The following is a 22714-nucleotide window of genomic DNA, read 5'->3' as shown; positions in this document are numbered from 1 at the left end:
TTGGTGATGGAAGGATGGGAATATTTCTGTATGCCTTGGGTGGAGTTTTCTTGGTGAGTGGCCAAGAAGAGGGACGATTTTGATAAAGTGATATTTATCCCAGGGCTTGGCCGTGGGATGCAGGGGAAGCAGTGGCTCCTGCCATGTTTTAATGAGGAGGAGGGGGAGCCATCTGCAACCCACATGCCTTGCAGTTCAGCCGTTTGGAAGCAGATTCCCCAAATTTCCCTTTGCAGTTGAGATCATGGCAATGTGTTTGTCCTTAAAGAGATGCCCAAGATCTCCTTGCCCCAAAGGAGTCTCAGAGGAGCTCCCACTGAGTGTCTGGTGTTTTCTTTTAGGAAGGCTTTACTGCCACTCTTTCTAGTGTGATACAAGGTCTGAAAACTCCCTCCAGGAAAGCCATCTCTTGTAATGTCCATCTGATGGCCCACAGCCACAGTAAGTGGTTGGACAGGAACCTCTGCTCCTGCCTCCCATGTGAGCTAGACAGCACTGGGAACAGCTGCAGGAGTCAGACCACAAACTGCCACATGTGTAAAATCTGACCATTCGTCTCACTGCTGACTTGTGGATAAATCTAACATTGGGAAGAAAATCCCAGTTTCTGAGCAGCCTTTGGATGTGATAATTTTTAGATGCCATAGGAAACTGCCAAGAAAGCTTTTACCTTTTCACCAAGAAATCTGGACCATCTTCCCAGCTTCAGGCTAGTTAGAAGACCCATCTGGGACATTCAACAGATGTGGCTTGTGTCCCTTGAAAATTCAGCCTGGAATTCTTTCTCCCCTCCAGAAGAAAAATTACTTTCAGTTGTGAGCTGTGATAGTTAAATTTACCCTGCAAAGACAATGCTGCTGCAGAGTCAGGCTTTCTCTACTCAAAAATTATCCCAGGCAATTTCAAAATGTCCTTAAAATATGTGGGTTATATTTATACTGTAGTAAGTAGAGCCGAGCCTGTGACAGTTCATCTGGGTTTGTGTGTGAAATGGTATAGAAAGCCCAGTGCACACCAATTAAAACATTGCAAAATGTATCTAGAGTTGTTAGTTTTGTTTCTGTGGGGAGAGGCAGCAGAGGGCATAGGCCTGCAGTGGTTTTTTTTGTTGGCCTTCATGGACTATCTCACCAGTACCCAGAGCTTTGAACTCAGCCATTACTACACCCTTCTGTTCACTGGTCAGCTGCTACATTTTAATCTCCTTCTAACACTGAGAGAGGAGGAGACACTCATCTCCCTTCTGAGGAGAGGTGAGGGAGCTGGATGTCTTTAGCTTAGCCAAGAGGAAACTAAGGAGTGACCTCATTAATATTTACAAATATGTGAAGGGCAGGTGTTGGGAGGATGGAGCCAGGCTCTTCCCAGCCTGTCCAGCGACAGGACAAGGGGCAATGGGTGCAGGCTGGAGGTTCCATGTGAACATAAGGAAAAACTTTTTTGCTGTGGAGGTGACAGAGCACTGGAACAGGCTGCCCAGAAAGCTTGCAGAGTCTCCTCTGAAGAGACTCAAAACCTGCCTGGTTGCATTCCTGTGTGACTTACTCTAAGTGACCCTGCTCTGACAGTGGGTTGGACTGGATGATCTTTCAAGGTCCCTTCCAACCCCTAACATTCTGCAATTCTGTGAAAATTTCCTGTCTTGTTTCAGAACAAAGGATTTTGTTGTTGTTGTTCTTCCTTGAAAACTGAAACAGTTCTGAACTGTGCCCAGGTGGCCAAGAGAGCCAGTGGCATCCTGGTCTGCATCAGGAATGGTGTGGTCAGCAGGAGCAGGGAGGTCATTCTGCCCCTGTACTCTGCACTGGTTAGACCTCACCTTGAGTACTGTGTTCAGTTCTGGACCCCCCCAGTTTAGGAAGGACACTGAGATGCTTGAGTGTGTCCAGAGAAGGGCGATGAGGCTGGTGAGAGGCCTTGAGCACAGCCCTACGAGGAGAGGCTGAGGGAGCTGGGATTGTTTAGCCTGGAGAAGAGGAGGCTCAGGGGTGACCTCATTGCTGTCTACAACTACCTGAAGGGTGGTTGTGGCCAGGAGGAGGTTGCTCTCTTCTCTCAGGTGGCCAGAGCCAGAACGAGAGGACACAGCCTCAGGCTGCGCCAGGGGAGATTTAGGCTTGAGGTGAGGAGAAAGTTCTTCACTGAGAGAGTCATTGGACACTGGAATGGGCTGCCCGGGGAAGTGGTGGAGTCGCCGTCCCTGGGGCAGTTCAAGGCAAGGTTGGACGTGGCACTTGGTGCCATGGTCTAGCCTTGAGCCCTGTGGTAAAGGGTTGGACTGGATGATCTGTGAGGTCTCTTCCAACTTTGGTGATACTGTGATACTGTGATACTCTGAAGGTATCTTTAGATTTTGCAAAAAACAAAACAACCAAATTTCTTCCATTCAGAGCTAATTAATCTGATATACACCAAATAAATGATACCCAAGCTATCAGTGTGTCCAAAAAAAGTGCATAAACACAGCATGTTTTCCAAGTGGGACAGAATTAGCTTGAAAGTGAAATGAGTTACCTCAACCAGGGGTGTCTTTAGGTTGGCTTTTAAGTTCATATATATTCCATGTTCCAAAGTCTGTAGAAGTCAATGGAAAGCATCTGTTGACTTTTAATAGGTGTTGCTTCAAGATGAGTGGTAGAAGTAGCAAAGTGATACAAGAACAGACACTACCCAATCTGGACATACTGCAAATGTACTTGGCTGGAAATGTTATCAATGACTCTAGAGTAGGTAATGTTACGGAGCAACTCATGGAGTCATCTGTTTCTTGTTTTACTGTGCTGGCTTTGTCCTGTCCCTTCTTTCTGGACACATCTCACAGTAGTATACCAGGGAAAGAAACTGAAGGTAGGAAGGTCTCCATCAGAGTAGAGAGGCATGGAGGAATTAATTTTAACACCCAAAACACTGGTAAATTGATGGAATTAATTGTAAAATAATGTTCTACTTTTATTTCAGTGTGTGACTTTTAACTCATGACTTTAGGTTTCTGAACAAAATGTCTTTTAAAACAATAACAGAAAAATGCCACATTTTTGTCTTTCAGGACTGTCAAAGGGGGTAAGTGGGTACTCTTACAGTTTGGAAACTTCCCCCCCAGTGCATTTTCCAAACCTCAAAAAAAAAAAAATCTTGGAATTATCCCTGTTTATATTGATAAGTCAACATTTCTGAAGAGGAGATGTGATGGTTTGGGTGTTACTCGCTCCCCCTACACTTTAGAAATCACCCAGACTATACTCAGCTGGCTCTGGAAATTGAATGAAGCTTTTATATTTACAGCTTAGCACAATATACAAGCAGATATTTACAGTATATACAGTTATAGACAGAAATATACAAGTTAAAAGGTAATACAGAGACACAACAGCCCTCCCAGAAACCTGAGTCCTCAGGAGGGGCTCCCAACCACCCTCTACCTTCTCCTACCCCTCTCTATCTTACTCCAGACGTTGCCTTGTGCACAAGGAAGAATGGGGAGTCAGCCAAGGGAGTTAGGAAGCAGGTGGATTAATCAGATTAGGTTAGAGAGAGAAAAATGCAGCTCAATGCCCAGGCAGTGACTGAATGTCTTATCTATATTTACATTCTTGTTCTTATACATCTCAGCAAGCCTGTGAGTGAAGTATACATCACCATAGTTTCCCTTTCACAGCCTGTAATCTAGTTCTTCTCACCAAAACATTCTAGCTAGCTTCAAACCAGCACAATCCGCCCCTGTCTATTCCACTCAGAGTATTGCTGAGAACTACCTGATCTAATCTAAAACAATGTTTACGCTAATGAATGTCACAAGTTCCGTTCACACTTCATTCCGGCTATCTCATGTAGGTGATTCAAAAGCTCAGAACAGTTTGTCTCCTCACAGATGAGATGAGAACAGGGACTCCCAGGTGACACTAGGTTCATGCTCACGTACTGTAGATTCTGTTGTAGATTCTTTCACTGTTGGATGCTGATGGTACCTAGAATAGAAAATTCTTAACAGCTTGTATTATACAATCTGGATTTAAACTCTCTCAGCTAAGGTTAGATTTCTCTGTGGAACACACTGCATTTCACCATTCTCCTGCATTACCCAGTAGGTGTGACCAGGACCTTCAGTAGACACCACACCTCGGACAGGTTTCCCTTCACCCGAAGGAGAAAATACCCAAACAGTTTTCCCTAACAGATTCTTTTCACCTACAACAGGAACTTTATCACTATCTACTGTTTGGACCAAATCTGACTGTGCAGGTTCTGCTCTGTTTACTGAACCCCTACTATTTACCAACCAGATTGCTTGTGCTAAATGTTTGTCTCAGTGTTTCAGAGTTCCACCCCTCATGGCTTTTAGGGTGGTTTTCAGCAAACCGTTATAGCGTTCAATCTTCCCTGAAGCTGGTGCATAGTAGGGCATGTGGTAGATCCATTCAATACCATGCTCTTTGGCCCAGTTTTTCACAAGATTGTTCTTGAAATGAGTGCCATTGTCTGACTCGATTCTCTCTGGAGTTCCATGTCTCCACATGATCTGTCTCTCCAAGCCAAGAATGGTGTTACGTGCAGTAGCATGTGGAACTGGATAGGTTTCCAACCATCCAGTGCTGGCTTCTACCATCGTTAGCACATACTGCTTGCCAGAACGAGATCGAGGTAAAGTGATGTAGTCAATCTGCCAGGCTTCACCATACTTGTACTTTGACCATCTCTCACCATACCATAAGGGCTTGATTCGCTTAGCCTGCTTAATAGCAGCACAAATGTCACAGTCATGGATGACTTGGATGATAACATCCATGGACAAGTCGATCGACCTATCGCAAGCCCATCGGTATGTTCCATCTCTGCCTTGATGTCCAGATGAGTCATGGGCCCACCGAGCTAAGAACAGTTCACCTCGGTGTTTCCAATCAAGGTCAAGATCAGAGTTTGTATCAACTTGGGAAATGCTGGCAGCTTGATCTGCCTACTGGTTGTGTTGGTGTTCCTCAGTGGCTCTGCTCTTAGGCATGTGTGCGTCTACGTGCCACACCTTCACTGGAGTTCTCTCCAGCCATGCATCAATGTCCTGCCATAGATCAGCACACCAAATAGGCTTTCCTTTCCTCTGCCAACCATGCTTCTTCCAGTCCTTTAGCCAACCCCATAGAGCATTGGCTACCATCCATGAGTTGGTGTGGAGGTAAAGGATAGGCCAATTTTCACGTTCAGCCACATCAAGAGCAAGCTGGACAGCTTTTACCTCAGCAAACTGACTGGGTTCACCTACTCTATCTCTTGCTTCAGTAACTCTTCTGGTAGGACTCCAGACTGCTGACTTCCATCTTCGCTTGTTCCCAACAAGACAACAGGAACCATCTGTGAACAAAGCATAGTTCTTTTCCTGATCAGAGAGATCACCATAGGGAGGAGCTTCTTCAGTATGGGTTGCTTTCTCCTCTGGCGGTTTGGAACAGTCTGTGCCTTGCAGCCAGTTGGTGATCACCTCCACCAGACCAGGTCAGTCAAGATTACCCCTTCATGTGCGTTGGGTTATCAAAGCCATCCATTTAGACCAGGTTGCATCTGTGGCATGATGTGGTGATGAACCTTTGCCCTTGAACATCCAGTTAAGAACTGGCAGTCTAGGAGCTAAAAGCAATTGTGACTCAGTTCCAATCACTTCAGAAGCTGCTTTCACTCCTTCATAAGCTGCTAGAATCTCTTTCTCTGTTGGGGTGTAATTTGCCTCTGAACCTCTGTAGCTACAACCCCAGAAACCAAGTGGACGACCACGTGTCTCATTTGGAGCTCTCTGCCAAAGGCTCCAAGTTGGACCATTGTCACTGGCAGCCATGTACAGAAAGTTCTTAATATCCAGACCAGATCGCACAGGTCCCAAGCCCACTGCATGGACTACTTCTTGTTTGATCTGATCAAAGGCTGCTTGTTGTTCAGGTCCCCACTCAAAATTGTTTCTCTTATGAGTCACATCATGCAGAGGTTTGACAATTTGACTGAATCCAGGAATGTGTAGTCTCCAAAATCCCACTGCACCCAAGAAAGATTAGAGTGTCCTTCTTATTGGTGGGAACTGCCATGGTGGAGACTTTGTTGATCACATCCTGTGGAATGTGACGGTGACCATCTTGCCACCGCACTCCCAGAAACTGAGTTTCTCTGGCAGGTCCTTTGACCTTGTCTCTCTTAATGGCAAAACCTGCTTGCAACAGAATGTCAATGATTTTGTTACCTTTCTCGAAGACTTCCTCAGCAGTTTGGCCCCACACAATGATGTCGTCGATGTACTGGATGTGCTCTGGAGCTTTACCTTTCTCCAGTGCATTGTGGATGACTGAGTGACAGATGGTTGAGCTGTGTTTCCACCCCTGAGGCAAACAGTTGAACTGGTACTGGATTCCTCTCCAGGTGAATGCAAACTGAGGCCTGCACTCCTTTGCTATGGGAATAGAGAAGAAAGCATTAGCAATGTCTATGGTTGCATATCATTTAGCCTCCTTTGATTCCAGCTTGTACTGGAGTTCCAGCATGTCCGGCACAGCTGCACTCATGGGTGGCGTCACCTCGTTGAGGACACAAAAATCTACTGTGAGTCTCCAATTGCCGTTGGCTTTTCGCACAGGCCAGATGGGACTGTTGAAAGGTGAATGAGCTTTCTCGATGACAGCCTGACTCTCCAGTTGACGAATCAGCTGATGAATGGGCAACAAAGAGTCACGGTTAGTTCTGTACTGCTTATGATGAACAGTTTGAGTTGCAATTGGCACTTCCAGATCCTCTATGTCATGATGTCCCACAACTGCAGATTCATCTGAAAGTTCAGGTCTAATGGACAATTTCAATTTATCATCCTCAATCTCTACAGATGCTATTCTAAAAGCCCATTTGTGACCCTTAGGATCTTTGAAACAACCTTGTCTCAAAAAGTCAATTCCCAGAATGCAAGGCGCATCAGGACCAGTTACAATAGTATGTGTCTTCCACTCTTTACCAGTTAAACTAATTTCAGCCTGCAACTTAGTTAACTCCTGAGATCCACCAGTGGTTCCAGAAATAGTTAGACTCTGTCCCTTTGCAATTAGATGGCAATAAAGTACACTGAGCACCTGTGTCAACTAAAGCCCTGTATTTCCCAACTCTTGAACTGCCAGGCCACCTAATGAGTACATTCCAATAGATTCGGTTCTCTCCACTATCTCCTTCCTCCTACTGGCTGGAGGCAGGGCACCCCTAATGCTGAACATGGCATGTGGGGTGTACACAGTGATTGGTGGTGTTGTGAGAGGAATTGCAACTGTTGGAACAATTGCAGTTGCTCTCAGGAGCTGAAGAAGTGACAGCTACATTTCTGGCATTGTTGCCTCTGTTTCTGCCACTCTGCAGTTTCCTGACTCTCTTTGAAAGAGCTGAAGTAGGTTTACCATCCCATTTGTTCATGTTCTCACTGTATTGGTCATGTAGAATTATCCACAGTGACACACGTGATTGCTGATGTTTAGGTGGAATTTGTCTCCTCCTAGGCTGGAATTGCCTTGCAGGAGGTGGGCATCTGTTCCTGACTGCAGAAACATGCACCCATTCAGATGGTGCAGGGATGGTGTCCTTTACCAGATTGGAAATGGAGGTTTTAAGTTCCTCCTTCAGTTCTTTCATGCTATCTTTAATGCCATCCTTTATTCTGTAGCTAGAGTTTTTATAGCAGAGACTAGGGCAGAATGTGACAAGCTGTCCTCTATCTGCCTCAGCTGGTCAGTGAAGTCACCAACAGTGAGAGACCTTTCATTATCACTCTGTGATAGAAACCTGTTAGCCAGGATGTTAGCATAGCATGAAGGAGCAAGCTTAATAAGCTTCTTTGTGAGACCTGTTCCAAGACAAATGTCATCAGGCACATGTGTGCCATGATCTTCATAAAGCACTTCCTTCACAGCAAACTCCTTCAGAAGCTTAATTCCCTGCTCAATGGTGTTCCACTTCTTGGCTGACCATGGTAGATCATCTAAGGAACGATATCTCATAGCCACAGCCAACAAAAGGCATGTCTACAAGCTAACCTTACCAAGAGGACTTGCTAGGTATTTGTCCACTTCACTGTCCTTGATGAGTGGCCCTAGCTGCTTGGCAGACTTGTCTCCTACCAGCAGGGCATTGGCCCCAATAGTATGGCATCTCACCAGCCATCTTAAGATTGACTCTCCTGATTCCCTTGAGTATTCCTTTCTAACTTCCCTGACCTCTCTGAGGGGATCATTGGAATCCTGGATGTCATCCTTCTCTTCCTCTTGTTGTTCTTCTTGTCCCTGGCCTAGAAACAGAACTTTCCTAGAGCACTCTTAAACTCATTGGAACCATCCTCTTTCTTGGCAGCCAATCTCACAACAGTCCTCTCATCAGAGTACTGAGATCTAAGTATGTTGGCCAAATCTCAAAGACTACCTCTCCTCTTCCTCCTTTTGTGCACTAGGGGTCCCCTCCCCTAAGCTCTCTTTTGAATCACTCCTTGTCAAATGTTCTGTCTTCTCCCGGGCTTTGGCTGGGGCCAAGATAATTTGAGCTGAGATGGATTTTGACAACCCTTCTAGCAGGTTTGAATAACTGGGGATCTGACCTGAGGCCTGTGAGTTTGAATCTGGCTTAGGGCTTGGGGTTTCTGCTACCTGAGGAGTCAAAATAGCTGAAGGAACATCTTGGGCCTGAGCAGTTATCTCTGTTCCTGGGCTGCCTGCCATGTTTATATCAACAACTGATACTTTGGCAGTATGCCCAGCATCTATGGGAGGAGGTGCAGAGGTGGGCCCCCCCGAGCTAGAATTGTTTAGACTCGGACTGCTTATCTCTCTTTCTTTAGTCAAGGATGCCCGGGATTTTTTTTCTGTCTCCTTAAAGGCATCACACCCAAATTTCTCTTACATAATGCCAAAATTAATATAAAAATTAAAATTACAAGAGCTAAGGTAACACACGACAGAAATGCCACAGTCTCACAGGAATGAAATTCAGAGCAAGGGTTAGGTAACTGGGTCTTAGGCAAAATTACTCTTACTAAAGCTGTTGATAAAGCAGTAGATGTACCATTTCCTGAACTGTTGCTGGTAAAAAGACCTGTAATGTTCAATCCAACATATCCAAGAATGTAGTCTCCATAATCAAAAAACATTGCCTTAAGTTTTCTCCAAATTAGATTAAACAGAAAGTTACCAATTTGGGCTGTGACCCAAGAGTAGATGCGAAAACAGAAAATTTGCCACACAACAGCCCCCACTAAGTAAAATAACTTCATTAGATTCATTCTGATTCCCAGAGTTAATTAACAATCATACAAAGTTAATTTGCCCCAGGTTGGGTGCCAGAATAAATTATGTGATGGTTTGGGTGTTACCCGCCCCCTACACTTTAGAAATCACCCACACTAGACTCAGCCAGCTCTGGAAATTGAATGAAGCTTTTATATTTAGAGCTTAGCACAATATACAAGCAAATATTTACAGTATATACAGTTACATACAGAAATATACAAGGTAAAATAGTAGGCTGAAGATGAGCCAGCAGTGTGCCCAGGTTGCCAGTAGAGACAATGGCATCCTGGCCTGCATCAGGAACAGTGTGGCCAGTAGGAAAAGGGAGGTTATTCTTCCCCTGTACTCAACACTGGTCAGGCCACACCTTGAGTACTGTGTCCAGTTCTGGGCCCCGCAATTCAAGAGAGTTGTTGAGGTGCTGGAACATGTCCAGAGAAGGGTGACAAAGCTGGTGAGGGGCCTGGAACACAAAGCCTAAGAGGAGAGGCTGAGGGAGCTGGGGTTGTTTAGCCTGGAGAAGAGGAGGCTCAGGGCTGACCTCATTGCTGTCTACAATGGCCTGAAGGGAGGCTGTAGCCAGGTGGGGATTGGCCTCTTCTCCCAGGCAACCACCAATAGAACAAGGGGACACAGTCTCAGGTTGTGTTGGGGGAAGTATAGGCTGGATGTTAGGAGGAAGTTCTTGCCAGAGAGAGTGATTTGCCATTGGAATGGGCTGCCCAGGGCAATGGTGGAGTCACTGTTCCTGGAGATGTTCAAGCAAAGCCTGGATGAGGCACTTGGTGCCATGATCTAGTTGACTGGATAGGGCTAGGGGATAGGTTGGGCTGGATGAGCTTGGAGCTCTTTTCTAACCTGGTTGATTCTATGATTCTAAAAAGTAATACAGAATCACAACACCCCTCCCAGAAACCTGAGTCCCCAGGAGGGGTTCCCAACCACCTTCTTCCACCCCTCTCTATCTTACCCCAGACGATGCCTTGTGTGTAAGGAAGAATGGAGGGTCAGCCAGGGGAGTTAGGAAGCAGGTGGTTTAATCAGGTTAGGTTAGAGAGAGAAAAATGCAGCTCAAGGCCCAGGCAGTGACTGAATGTCTTATATGTATTTGCATTCTTGTTCTTATACATCCCAGACAGCCTATGACTTAAGTAGACATCACCATTGTTTTCCTTTCACAGCCTGTAATCTAGTTCTTCTCACCAAAACATTCTAGCTAGCTTCAAACTAGCACAGGAGACTAGAGAGGAATTGCTAGAGATAAATCCTCCTCAAGCTGTCCGTCTTTGTGTCTGAAAATTGGATCCTGCCTTCATTTACTTCTCTGGGATCAGTCGCTGCTGAGGAAGTTGTATGTGTTTTTCCTTTCGGAACATCTCTGGACCCCAAGCAACAGAGGATTTTGCCTGCACAGAATCACAGAATCATTGAGGCTGGAAAAGACCACTAAGATCAAGTCTAGCACATGACCCAACACCACAACATCAGCCAGACCATGCCACTGAGTGCATATGCAAGAGGTTCTCAGTCAGCCCAGATCGAACACCTCACCCATGAGTACAACTACACTAATGCCTGTCTTTGCTGCTGTCTGGTGTCCTTCAGTGTTCATGCTCAGTGTCCTCAGGTCAGGGGATTGTGTCAGGCCAATTTTATTATCAGGAATGATCACAGTGCTGCTAATCTGCTTTTGAATAATAATGTTCAAAAGTTTCCCTCTTCCTAAATGCAATGGCAACGAGTTCTTCATGTGGTTAAACATTTTCTTCTGTTTCTCAGATGCTTCCCTTCCCAGGCTCCTTGGGTGAGCTATCATTAAGAGAGGAATTGTTCGTCCATAGCATGATTTTAGGTCATAGCTTTCCCTGGAAGCTCACAAGACCTGAGGCTTTTGTGTAAAGCACAAACCCAATCTATTGGATCTGCTACCAAACATTTTGGATAGCCCACGGTACTTGCAAGATCTAAATTAGAGTGGACACTAATGCAGTGCCTATTACTGGGTTTGGGCTGGAGAATTCCCAGGCCAGCTTGCAAATCTGACAGCTTCCAGCAGAGTTTTGCATGAAGAAAAAATTATGTACCTGTGTGCAGCAGGGAGGGGTGAACATGTTGTTTGCACTGCTGAAACTCAGGTTTCTGTTGGATATCAGGACTTCTTCCCTCTGCAAATTAATGGTGACCAATGGCTGAACCAGCACTATGGACATAAATCATGGGAAGGAACAGCGAGAAATGAGTACAAGGCTTTTCTTTCTATTTAGTAATTTATCAAGGGAAGTGGCACATTAATAAACAGATCTCCCTTGAGGTGTGGGAGTAACAGAGATAAATATGACTGTCAAATCTGGCCTGCTTCCTTCAGTTAGAGAAGGAGGAGACTGGGAATGCAAATACAGGAAACAATATCTGTATCTGGAAAGACACAGATTATTGTAGGACAGAAACACTGACAACTCAGCTAAGATGGAGCCCCATCACACTTGGTGCAATATAGAATAAAACACAAACCCTATCTGAAGGAGCTCATCTAAACAGATGACGCTAGGAAATGGGGACACAGACAGAAACAACATTTTGCTCAAGGAGATACGACTGGAGAAAGCTGAAAACAGCACCTAGGTCTTTGCACATTGTGGCCCATGTACTGAATCAAGATGCCTTATGGACAGGGTGGGTGGAAATGAAGTAAAGGTTTACTTATTTCAAATCAATTGCAGTAATACATCAGTGTGTTCCAGGCAGCACAGTTTTGACCATTAAGATCTAGACTCAAGCAACCCTCCTGTTGGTTGGTCCTGAGCCTATGTTAGAGCCCAGATTTCATGAATCAAATGTGAAGTCTGAGAATTCTTGACTCCAGCCTTTAAGCAGGGACAGCCTTTGCTGAGAGGAGTTCGTTTGCTCATTGTGCTGTTGAGCCCATAGGACCTCTATTCACTAGCTGCTATTTTTCCATCTAGCAGAGTTAAATGCCACTCACCACAGCAGAATGGGGTTGGAGTCTGCCAGCCACAAACATTAGGAAAATCTGAGTCCTGTCCCTTCAACTCATGGGACAACTTTTACATTCAGGAAATTATTTTCATAGACCACTGTGTGCCCTTTCCATTTTCTACCTGTTCCTTGAGTAATGTTTTCTATCGTCTTCATACCCCATGGAAGCTGGAAAATGTAATTATGCTGAATATGTGCAACAATCTGAGTTTTAGGAGAAATTTCCAATATTGTGAGTACTGCAGTAAAGGCATCACAGCTCTTGAAGCTTCATAGGTGTAGGGCAAGAGTCACAACAGTGTTTGGTTCAAGTAACAACTTAGCCTTGGACTTCCAATGGGACCTTGCAAAAGTCATATGTCTTGTGCAACACTGAGGAAACAGTGGCAGTAAAACAGCAGCCAAGCATGGTAATGACAGAGCCACTTAGAATCATAGAATCATAGAATCAACCAGGTTGGAAGAGACCTCCAAGATCATCCAGTCCAACCTATCACCCAGCCCTAACCAACCAACTAGACCATGCTACATGGATGAGTCATGTGGATACTGGGAGACTGCAACCCAACCACTGGTCTCAGGGAAGTGTTGACATAAACTTCTAGCAGTCAACACAAATCAAGGAATTCTTTGGTCACGCTGGCAGGGTATGTTTTATCTCCTTTACACATCCTAGTCACATACCAACATTATCATCAGGGCAGAAGTTTTATGCTCTTGCAAAACACTGGGCTTGTTTTTAGTGATATGCAACCCAAATCAATCCCTCCAAGCAAATAGAGGAAAATAGCTCATATTGCCTGTCTGGGTTAATTAACAGTATTATGCACAGATCTTAATAGGATATTCTAGATATTCTTAATAGGATATTCTGAAGAGACTGCTGCTGGAAAAGCCAGCTGATAATACAGTGCTGCACTCATTACAGGAAGGAGCTAGAGCAGCTGAGCCCACCTGCACTCCACAGTGGATGATGAAGATTACCAGCCAAAATCTGTGGCTGGGTGGCATATTTTACCCTTAGAAGTCTTTTGGGTTTTAAATGTATGACCTAAGTGCTGCTTTTGTTACTTTGGAGGGATGAGTTGTGACAGACAGGGCCTGGGATTTCCCAGACTTTGGATTTGGCACTCTGGTATTGAGGAACATTGTTACATGGCCCAGCTTCCATCCGTGCCACCCCAGAAATTTGCAGGTGGGTCAGGCCTCGGCAAAGTTTCCTTTAGATTAAGTCAGTTGTTCCAGTTAGCAGTGCTGAAAGGCTGGAGGAGGCCAAATTCACACAGTAGCAACTCATCATGTACTGCTGATCCACAGACAGGACTGGCAGGCTTGGAAATTACTTCATGCCTGAAGAATGACTGACAGTTGCTAATAGGGTCCAGGCACTGGCAGATCCCCTCGGAAGAGGAGAGCTTGAACTTTGTGCCTGAGCTGCCAAATTGGTTTTCTTAAAACTCTTAATTTACTTTTGGGGCTCCTGGAGCCTCGCCTCCTTCATTAATTGGACGGTCAGCATTGTGATCACACTCGTTTGGTTTCCGCTCGCTCCGCGCACAAGCGCACACAGCATTTCCAAGGGTCACCCCAGCTCTGATCTGCAGCTCCTCTGGCCCACCGCTCCCGCCACCGAGGCAGCGGGTACAGTGGTGCTCATGGAGACCTTGCGAGGCCCTTGCCCTCTTAAGTTAATTTAGTGCTGACAAAGAGGGGCAATGGACAGGCCTCTGTTTATCCCCTGAGGAGGGCGAAGCGAGCCGGCGTTCATGGTGCTGTCTGACCCCTGTCATTCAGCACCCGGCAGAGAGGAAGCTTCCTGTCAAAGTGCAGCTTGTCCCTGTGCTGCTCCCAGCTCCTGAACATCCCACAGCAGTCACGAAAGCAGCAGGTCTCTGCACCACCTGCCCCCCTGCAGGAAGGGAGCAGCCCCACTGGTTTTGTCTGACAAAGTCTCTCTTTCCTACAGTATCTCGATTCTCAAGCCCTCGAGTGACTCCAAGATTAAGCCGAAAACGAGCCCTGTCTATCTCCCCACTGTCCGATGCCAGCATTGATCTCCAGACGATGATCAGGACCTCTCCAAATTCTCTCGTGGCATATATCAACAACTCAAGAAGCAGTTCAGCAGCAAGTGGCTCCTACGGCCATTTATCTGCCGGGACAATCAGGTAAAGCTGTGGGATGGGCTCTGTTCAGCTGTGAAAACATCCCCTCAAGAAGAGAGGTGATGCTCCAGAAAGGGAGATCCTCCTTGCAAACTCTGCTGTGGTGCACTGGGGTTGCGTAGTGTACTAAATCAAAGCTCCCAGCTGGTTTTGCATTTGTAAGGGTACTTCATGGTTTATGTGGGGGATGTTTCCTGGATTGGGATGACTGATTACCAAGTTTCCAGTAATTACAGTATGCTTATTCCTCCCTGCAAGCAGAAACAGAGAATAAATTGATCTAACAAAATGCTCAGTGTGAGCAGTTGAACTGGTTGAGAAACCTTTTGATTTAAGAGATTGTCCCAAAGTATTCTGCAAGTTATTAGCCCACATTCCTTAAAAAAAAGGCAAAACAAAACAAAACAAATGTTTGCTGGGTGAATCGAGGAGCCTAATTCTACAAACATATTTTAAACAAATCTAAGCCCTTGAATAAAGTTTTTGTTCAAATCTTCATTAAAAAGCACTTATACTAGGCAGGTCACTGTTAATTCCTGCCATGATTGCTTCACCCAAGTTTCACAATGTTGTTGTTCTTTTCATTACTTAACTGTTAAAAATGTTAGCTCTAATTAACACTGATGTTGCAAAGCAAAGGCTTGCAAAGATCATGTACTCCTAAAATCTGTGGGGAAAAAGAGAGATACTGCCGTTAGTGACTGTAGCACTCACTGTATAAGTTACTTTAGTTTGCAGCATCATTTAGAAAGTGACAATAAAATCAAACAGAATGTTAACTTAGATTGCAAACTTCTCCTGTAGTAATCATGTTTTGCTGGTCTTTTTGCCTGTTATTAACTGGGCATACCTGCAGTACCCCATCTTATACGTAGATTTAAAGTTTTTCAGGGTAGCATCTGGTATTCTCAACAAATCCGTTGCAGAGTCTGACCCAATAGTTGGTTGTTGGCTTCCAAGGGAATAATCAAGTAATAGAGAATTTTAAACTCCTCTTGGTGTTCTATAGGTGTATCTTAACTGTAAGGAATTGCAAATTGGGTTACAGGTATAATGGGATAAATGTCAGCAATTTGGGGTGCAAAGACTCTTGTTACTCTTTTAACAATGCCTTAGTGGCAGGAATTAAATGCTTTCTTATCTGCTCAGACCTGGATCCTTGTAGTAAAGTCATTTTTGGACCTCGCTGCAACATAACAACATCTTTGTTATTTTTAACTCTCAAAACTCTTTTACACTGTAGTGATTTTTACCTTCTATTCTTTTGGCTGTGTTGTCATTAACTGTTTTCTAACAGAAATACGAGTTGTATGGTCAGCAGCAACAGCTATTTTCTCTAAATTAGAAATTAAGCTCATTACTAATTATGGCCCCATTCTCTGAGCCCTCACACCATGGGCAGTTTTAGTAGTGTGAGAGAAAATGTCATGAGGGTAAAGTTTCAGGGAGACCACCCTAGAAAATAGTCAGGTTTGGCCTGAGAGACTATGGTTTGTGCACCGATCCCCTAGAGTACAGGGAGCAGAGCATCTCCCACGATCTCTCAATCACTGCCAAAGGGAGCAGTCATCCCTGGGATTTAACCTCTTCTTTCCAAAAGTAGGACTTTGGTTTTAATCCTGTTGACTACTGCACGCTGACTCAGACCTGTTGCCCCCAGTTAGTGGCCAAGCATCCAGGAGCTGGTGATGTTCCTGGTCACCGTTGACCCAGATTGGAGCTGAACCAGTGACCTAGATATGAAAGGTGACATACTTCAGCAGTCCCCTGAGCCAGCACTCCTCTCACCTGAATGCAGAGGAAATTGCATGGGTTTGGACTATGTTAAATGGATAGTTATTCATGCCTGCTGTGATCTGTGCCAGGTGAACCAGGTGATGCTGTTTTTTTTAATATCAAGGATAGCATAACCCCAAGGTTGTGAGTCTGTGAAATAGGTCTGCCTGGAAAAACTCAGGGGTTGCAGAGACAGATGTGTCTGAGTCCCATCCTCTTCCACCCTCCCGGTCAAGGGCTTTGGCTGTTTTAAAATATAGGAAACAAAGAAATGATAATCAGTTTGATACATATGTAGATAATAATTCACAGGGCTGCTGAGGCACACACGAGACAAATCTTGTCTTTGTAGTAGAGAAGGCTTTCAGGCTTACCCTGGCATTGAAGACATCTAGCTGGGCATTTCAGTCTGTCTCCTGGAGTCTCCAGGTAGCCAAAATTGAATCAGTCACTAGTAAATGTGATAGATATTGTTTAAATTAACTCCTCATGATTTTATCTCCTCCTGTTGCTGCAGTCCAGCATTCAGCTTCCCCCACCCCATTAATCCCGTGACATACCAGCAGATCCTGACCCAGCAGAGAGGCCTGAGCTCAGCCTTCGGACACACTCCTCCTCTGATCCAGCCATCCCCGACCTTCCCTCCACGGCAGCACATGGCAGTCCTCTCTGTTAACCCACCACCAACACAGATCAGCAGCAACAGCAACTGCATCGCCGACTCCAACCAGGTAGGGATGGCCATCCACACGTGGCACCCAGGGAAATGGAGGCACATTCTCCATGGGATGAGTGCTGTGGCACTTCATGTTGGCTGTGAGAGTTTTACCAACTCTCTTTGTACTCACATTCTCCCTTTATGTTGCTTTTTCTTCCTCCTGGCAAAGCATTTCTGGACTAGTCACAGCCACATTTTGCACTCATCTCCTACCCATGTACCTACCTGCATGGTACCATATACCTACCTACCCTTCACCTACATGCACTCCTGCAGGAATGAAAGACTGATCCATCAGAGCACTGAACAGGATTTGTAGGGTCATCTCAGGCACCAAATCTCCTTGAACACATAATGTGCCATTGAAATCAAGGGAATTCAGCACATGCCAGAGTCTTGATAGGTAAGCGTGTGAGCACTGTGAAGCAAGTTGCATCAGTTCCTTCACCAATTCCTCTTTTCCTCCTTCCTTTTTTTTCTACTGATGTGAACCATGCTGATGGTCTTAAAACACCTTGTTCCTCTGCAAAAAGTAAGTGCATCCTACCTAGAACTTCCAGCCATTTTGCATACTGTTCCTTCTTTTTCAGTAGATTTCTCTCTCAGGATCTCCCTGCTGATGATTTTTACTGTTAAAGTTTGCAAGACCAGGAGCCAGATTTGAAAACTAGGAATACCATGACATATGTAACATCCCACACCTCCAATGCATCCCTGCAAATACCTGTGAATTCACACAGGTGCATGCATGTGTGCACAAGCCCTCCACACGCTCAGGGTTACTGAATATGACTAGCACACCTAATAAATTTTCCTTCCCATTTTCCTTCCTTGGAGGTTTAAATTGCAGTTGCTTTTTTCTCCAAAGACTTATTTCACCTCACTTCACACCCATTTCAAATCGTTGTTTTGATTGTGTCATACTGAACTTTTCAAAGTGGTTTATTGTTTTAGGGTTTCTCGTGGCTGCTGCCCTGCAAACTCTGTTTGTTATTGAAGGTTATTTGATTGATTGGTTTTGTTTTCTTCTCACAAACTGGCTACCAAAATAAATGTGGCTGGCAGGAGTCAGGCCTCTGTTTAATAACTTGCAGGACCAAAGTTGAGCAATTAGCAAGAGTGCATTTAAAATGTTAATGTTCTGAGTTTTTTTTCACATACAATGGGATATTTTTTCTCTTGAAGTTGTTCTCATTTCTTAGGAGCTTAGTGAAACATACCCATAGCCTTTCACACACCCAGCACTTTGGAGCCCTCACATGTAACCAGAGCCCCCAGCTTCCTCCAGGAATTCATTTTCTCAACAACTCCTTTCCTCGCATTGAGAAATGAAATTGTGGTTTCGGTGGGAATTGCATAAGGTTTCAATGGCTTTGACAGGGACCGGATTGCTCTGAAATGGAGCAGCAGCAGCAAGGCCAGACTTGCTGGTGAGCCTGCAGAGGCTGATGCTGCCCTTGACTCTTCCCTCTCTTCCACCTCTCTGCCTTGCAAAAACCATCACAGGCTAGATTTCATGTGAAACCTGAGCCAGCAAGCCAACACAGTTGTCCCCGACCACTCCTGAAATTCAGCCTTGGCTGATTTTTAAGTTAAGTTTTAATGAGGAGGTGGACTGCAGTCTGTCTCTGAACTCAAACCCTGTTGCCATATCTTGCCTGGTTTTCTTTCCTAGAGCAAGCAGAGCAGTGAGTCGGCCGTGAGCAGTACAGTCAATCCAGTAATAAACAAGCGCAGCAAAGTCAAGACTGAAGCCGAGGGTTTGCCCCCAGCATCCCCAAACACACAGGTAACTTTACTGGTGTGAGACACATTGTGAGGACAAGATAGTGAGCTGCTGGGTCTTGTTATATTTGGGAACAATACTCTTGGCACCTTTTGCTGCAGCTGGGAGCAAGGCATCAAAGTCTGCCAAGTAGGCTAGTGTCTCTTGGAACATGAAGTTCAGCAAGGTGCAAGGCAGATCTGTGATGACTGAAGGAAGTATCTAATGAAGGACTGGGTCTTAGCTTGCTGTTGTTGTGCTTGGATAGAAATAAAGGAAGAAGGGAATATTTCAAGTATGGTAAATTTAAAATGATGTCTGAACTTTCTGTACTGCAAAGCAAGCAGGATTAGTGTCTCATAGCAAACGTAGATTATAAGAGAATCTTGCATGTAGGTAGAAAGCTGGCAAAAAAAAAAAAAGGATGACTTCTCAATTCAACAAGGAATTGCTCTTAGAAACATCCTTTACACTGGTGACACAACATTTGACACCAAGAAGGGCCCAAAGGCCTTTGCTTTCTTTCTAGAGCTCTGTGATTGCAAACTGTTTAATTGCTGACAGTATCCATCTGACTGTCCTTTATCACAACTGTAAACTATCAGGAGTGTGCTGGGCACTTCATTTTCATGAAATATTAGGCTGTGTTATTGTCAAGTGGATGGAAGAGTTGATGACAAATTTCTCCTTCTGCCCTGGTTCAGGAGCAGGTCTCAGTATGATGCATGGGGACAGCAATGTGTGCAGTCATCAGGGGGCAGGTAAAATTGATGAAGATAGCATATCAGCGAAAGATAAACATGCTGTAGTCAGCACGACTAGGGCATAGAGGCACCTCTCTGGAGCTTTGAGTTTAGAAGTGCATCTATACACTGCTGCAAAAGCATGTGCCCCGAAAAACCAATCTGGCCACCACCCAGGCTAATAGTGCCACATGTTTATTTCTTGCAGCAAATGAAAAGAGATTCGAAAGCCGTCACCTGCTTGCTCAAAGCGTCTGTAGCAGAGGAGCTGTGGGATAGACAGCTGCTTGCTCATCCTCGCTTCTCTGCTCCAAAGGGGACGAGATGCGTGGCCAACTGCAGGGAGTGCTTGGATAGCATCAGCCTTGGAGAGCATCACCCTTGCAGCCCTGGCCCAGAGTTTCACCCAGTGGGTCTTACACGAAATAAGCAGCGAAAGAAGCAGGGGAGTAGTTTCAAGTGCTGCAAGGAGGTTTGATAGAAGAGCAAGGTGAAATTAAGAGAAGGAAAATGCACTCTGGTCATCTCATAGTTGCTAATTAGGAGATCTGCGAAGTGGTACCCCAAAGGAAGTGTAGGCTTCACAACTTGCAGCATTTCAGTACTGGCCAGGAAATTACTGGAAAGTACCTTGTAGATGCAGCACATTCTTGGCAAGCAGAACAAGTTAAAAGACATAATTGGTGTCTCCTCTTCAGCTGATGTAAATGATAGCAACTTGTTATATTTGGGGATTCCTGTTCTGCAGGATGCTGTGCTGAAAAGTTCAGCTGTAAAAAATACAATCCAGACAGGATTTATGGAACACGGAGGAGTACTAAGCATGAGGGACCTGAGTTACTCTGCTCTTGTACAGTAACACAGTAGTTCCAGTACAGATTCAGGTGAATGTTGAACTACACAGAAGTCAATCCTCTTCAAAAAATTAAAATTGCTTCAATTTATTTATTCCAATGAGAGCTACAAAGATGTTGGCAAACTCATTTTTTTAGTAGGAAATTTCACTTTTCCAAAGACCACACTTTGCATGGATGGAAACATGTCAACAAAGATAATCTTCACCGTTCATCTAAACTGAAATTGAAGATAAAAGAAGCTGCTGTTTGAACTTTATCAGACTGTTGCTCTGGGCTCTGATGTAGTCTGAATCTTCCCAAGTCTTTCTGTAAATTACTAATTTCCTGTTCCAAGAGCCACCTTACAATTTTTTTTTGTTTTGTTTTGTTTTGTTTTAAATTGAGAATTAATTAAAACAAATCTTTTCCTCTCCATATCTAGACTTTTGAACTGAAAAATCACATCTGGCACATATGTCATGAGCTAGCTGATGAAAATTTATGAACTTTCACACAGTACATCTCACTTTTCAAGCTATATATTAAGTCATTAATCATTGCAGCCCCTCAGTAGGCATTGAGAAGGTGTTGGTGGGGAAGGAGACGTTTGGGCAGGTCACAGGCAGTTTGAGACAGGTCTGGCTCTGTCTACGCATAAGGCAAACTGGAGCACCAAATCACGAGGAGCAGCATCTGATGTGATCAGTCACCCTGAAGGTGGGATGCCCTGCACTGGGCCGTAGTAGTAATTGAGAGGAAAAGGAACAAGAGGGGTCAAAACCTGCAGAGTTCTGTATTGCCAAGCCAGTATTGGCTGGTTGCCTTGTCTGTAGTGCAAGTGTCTGACACACACACGGAGCCAGCAGTTCTTGCTTCTGAATTGTACTAATGTTGTGGTACGTTACACTGCTGTGTAGGTGCAAATGCTTTAATCCTCATAGCAGCCGTAACAAAAATCTTCTGTGCTTCATTTAGCACTGAGAAGCTGACTAGACAGAAAAGTTTTGGAGAGAGCTCACAGCATGCCCAGCATTAAAGTAACTCCTTTATGAGTCCAGAGCCTCTGGAGCTCTGCTTTGCAACCCACTCATCACTGGGTCTTACTCAAGCTTCCCAAATTTCTCATCTCAGAGGAGTGCTTTGAGGGCTCACCACTTTGTCTCCATGGAGCACCCTGCAGATGTAAATCTTTGGGTAAGGATTTGGTATAATTTTCTCCTCTATTGAAAGATGCAGAAAACAGCCCCCACCAACAGTCAGGTGACTGTGATAACCACAAGGCACTGACAGCAAAAGGTTTCTTCATGCTCATATTTCTTCCCTCCCCCAGATCAGAAGTTTTGCTCCAGCAAAGAACACAAACAAAGGTCAAAAGCCATCCTTTTCCTTTTTTCAACGTTTTCTGGGACTGCCCATGAGCTAACAGGAACCAGGGACCACTGTGACCGTGGCTTCAGAGTGGTTTGCATTTTGTCTTTAACTCTGATCTTTTCTACCAAAACTCTGTAACTCATTATTTCACAGCAATCAAGGGTGTTATGTTGCTACAACAAACAGAGTTTATAATCAGCTGATACCTGCTCAAAAATCTATGAGTAACAGAGGAATTCAGATGAAAGAATTTCACCTTAAAAAATCCTCCGTTGTGTGTTGCAGGAGCATCTGACAGACCTGAAAGAAGATCTAGATAAGGATGAATGCAAACAGGAGCCTGAGGTTATTTATGAGACAAACTGTCACTGGGAAGGGTGCACAAAGGAATATGACACTCAGGAGCAGCTCGTCCATGTGAGTAATGGTTGGGAGGAAACCCCAGCGATAAATTTGGGTTTCTCTGCACTTGTCCTCATTTTTTATCACTAGCTGCTGTACAGCCAGAGCTCACTCTGGGAGCTACTAAAGGTGCAAATCAGAGATACGGTGTGTAAACACTGCCAAAGCAGGTCGCTACTCCCCAAGGAGTTTGGCTGCAAGATGTCTCTCATAGATTATTTGATGTTACTCTCATCTCAGCTGCTGAGGCTGCAGGTTCGGTCTCCCTTGTGCAGTGACAGAAGGCTCTGTGCAGAGGACCTGATTAGAAAATGGGGAAGGGAACTGAGCCTTTGCCTCTTTGCTGGCGTATTCACTGAGCCTCCTCATGCACCTACACCAACTGTGGATTAGGGACTGTCCACATTATCCTCGGGCCTTGTCCAAGTCATGAAAGTATTTTATGCTGTTGTGACATGAGCTGTGGGGCCGTATCACTTGAAGGCTGTTGACCTCCTCAACTCATCCCTCCCATAAAAATGGAGTGCTTCCCGAGTTTGGAGGTATGCCTCAGCAACTCCATCAGGGCCCAGAATACAGAAAGTGGGTTGTTTTTTTTTAAATTGGGAAATAGGGCTTCCATAATCACAGCAGCGTTCCCAAACCAGTGTCAAAACTGCT

General features: G+C 44.8%; 1 protein-coding gene across 3 annotated transcripts in view; it reads left to right on the top strand.

Moving 5' to 3' along the window:
- Nucleotides 1–22714, top strand: part of GLI2 (GLI family zinc finger 2) — a 468774-nt gene that overhangs the window by 425700 nt on the left and 20360 nt on the right. For all 3 annotated transcript variants that reach the window (XM_064157432.1, XM_064157450.1, XM_064157440.1), the window contains 4 exons: nt 14245–14446; nt 16737–16950; nt 18613–18726; nt 21938–22069. In XM_064157432.1, coding sequence (XP_064013502.1) covers nt 14245–14446; nt 16737–16950; nt 18613–18726; nt 21938–22069 — 662 coding nt within the window. The remainder of the gene's footprint in view (nt 1–14244; nt 14447–16736; nt 16951–18612; nt 18727–21937; nt 22070–22714) is intronic.

This window comes from Pogoniulus pusillus, chromosome 2 (genome assembly GCF_015220805.1).
Source record: "Pogoniulus pusillus isolate bPogPus1 chromosome 2, bPogPus1.pri, whole genome shotgun sequence".
NCBI lineage: Eukaryota > Metazoa > Chordata > Aves > Piciformes > Lybiidae > Pogoniulus > Pogoniulus pusillus.
Note: the sequence above shows the minus strand (reverse complement) of the source record. Positions and strands in the feature narration are given on the sequence as shown.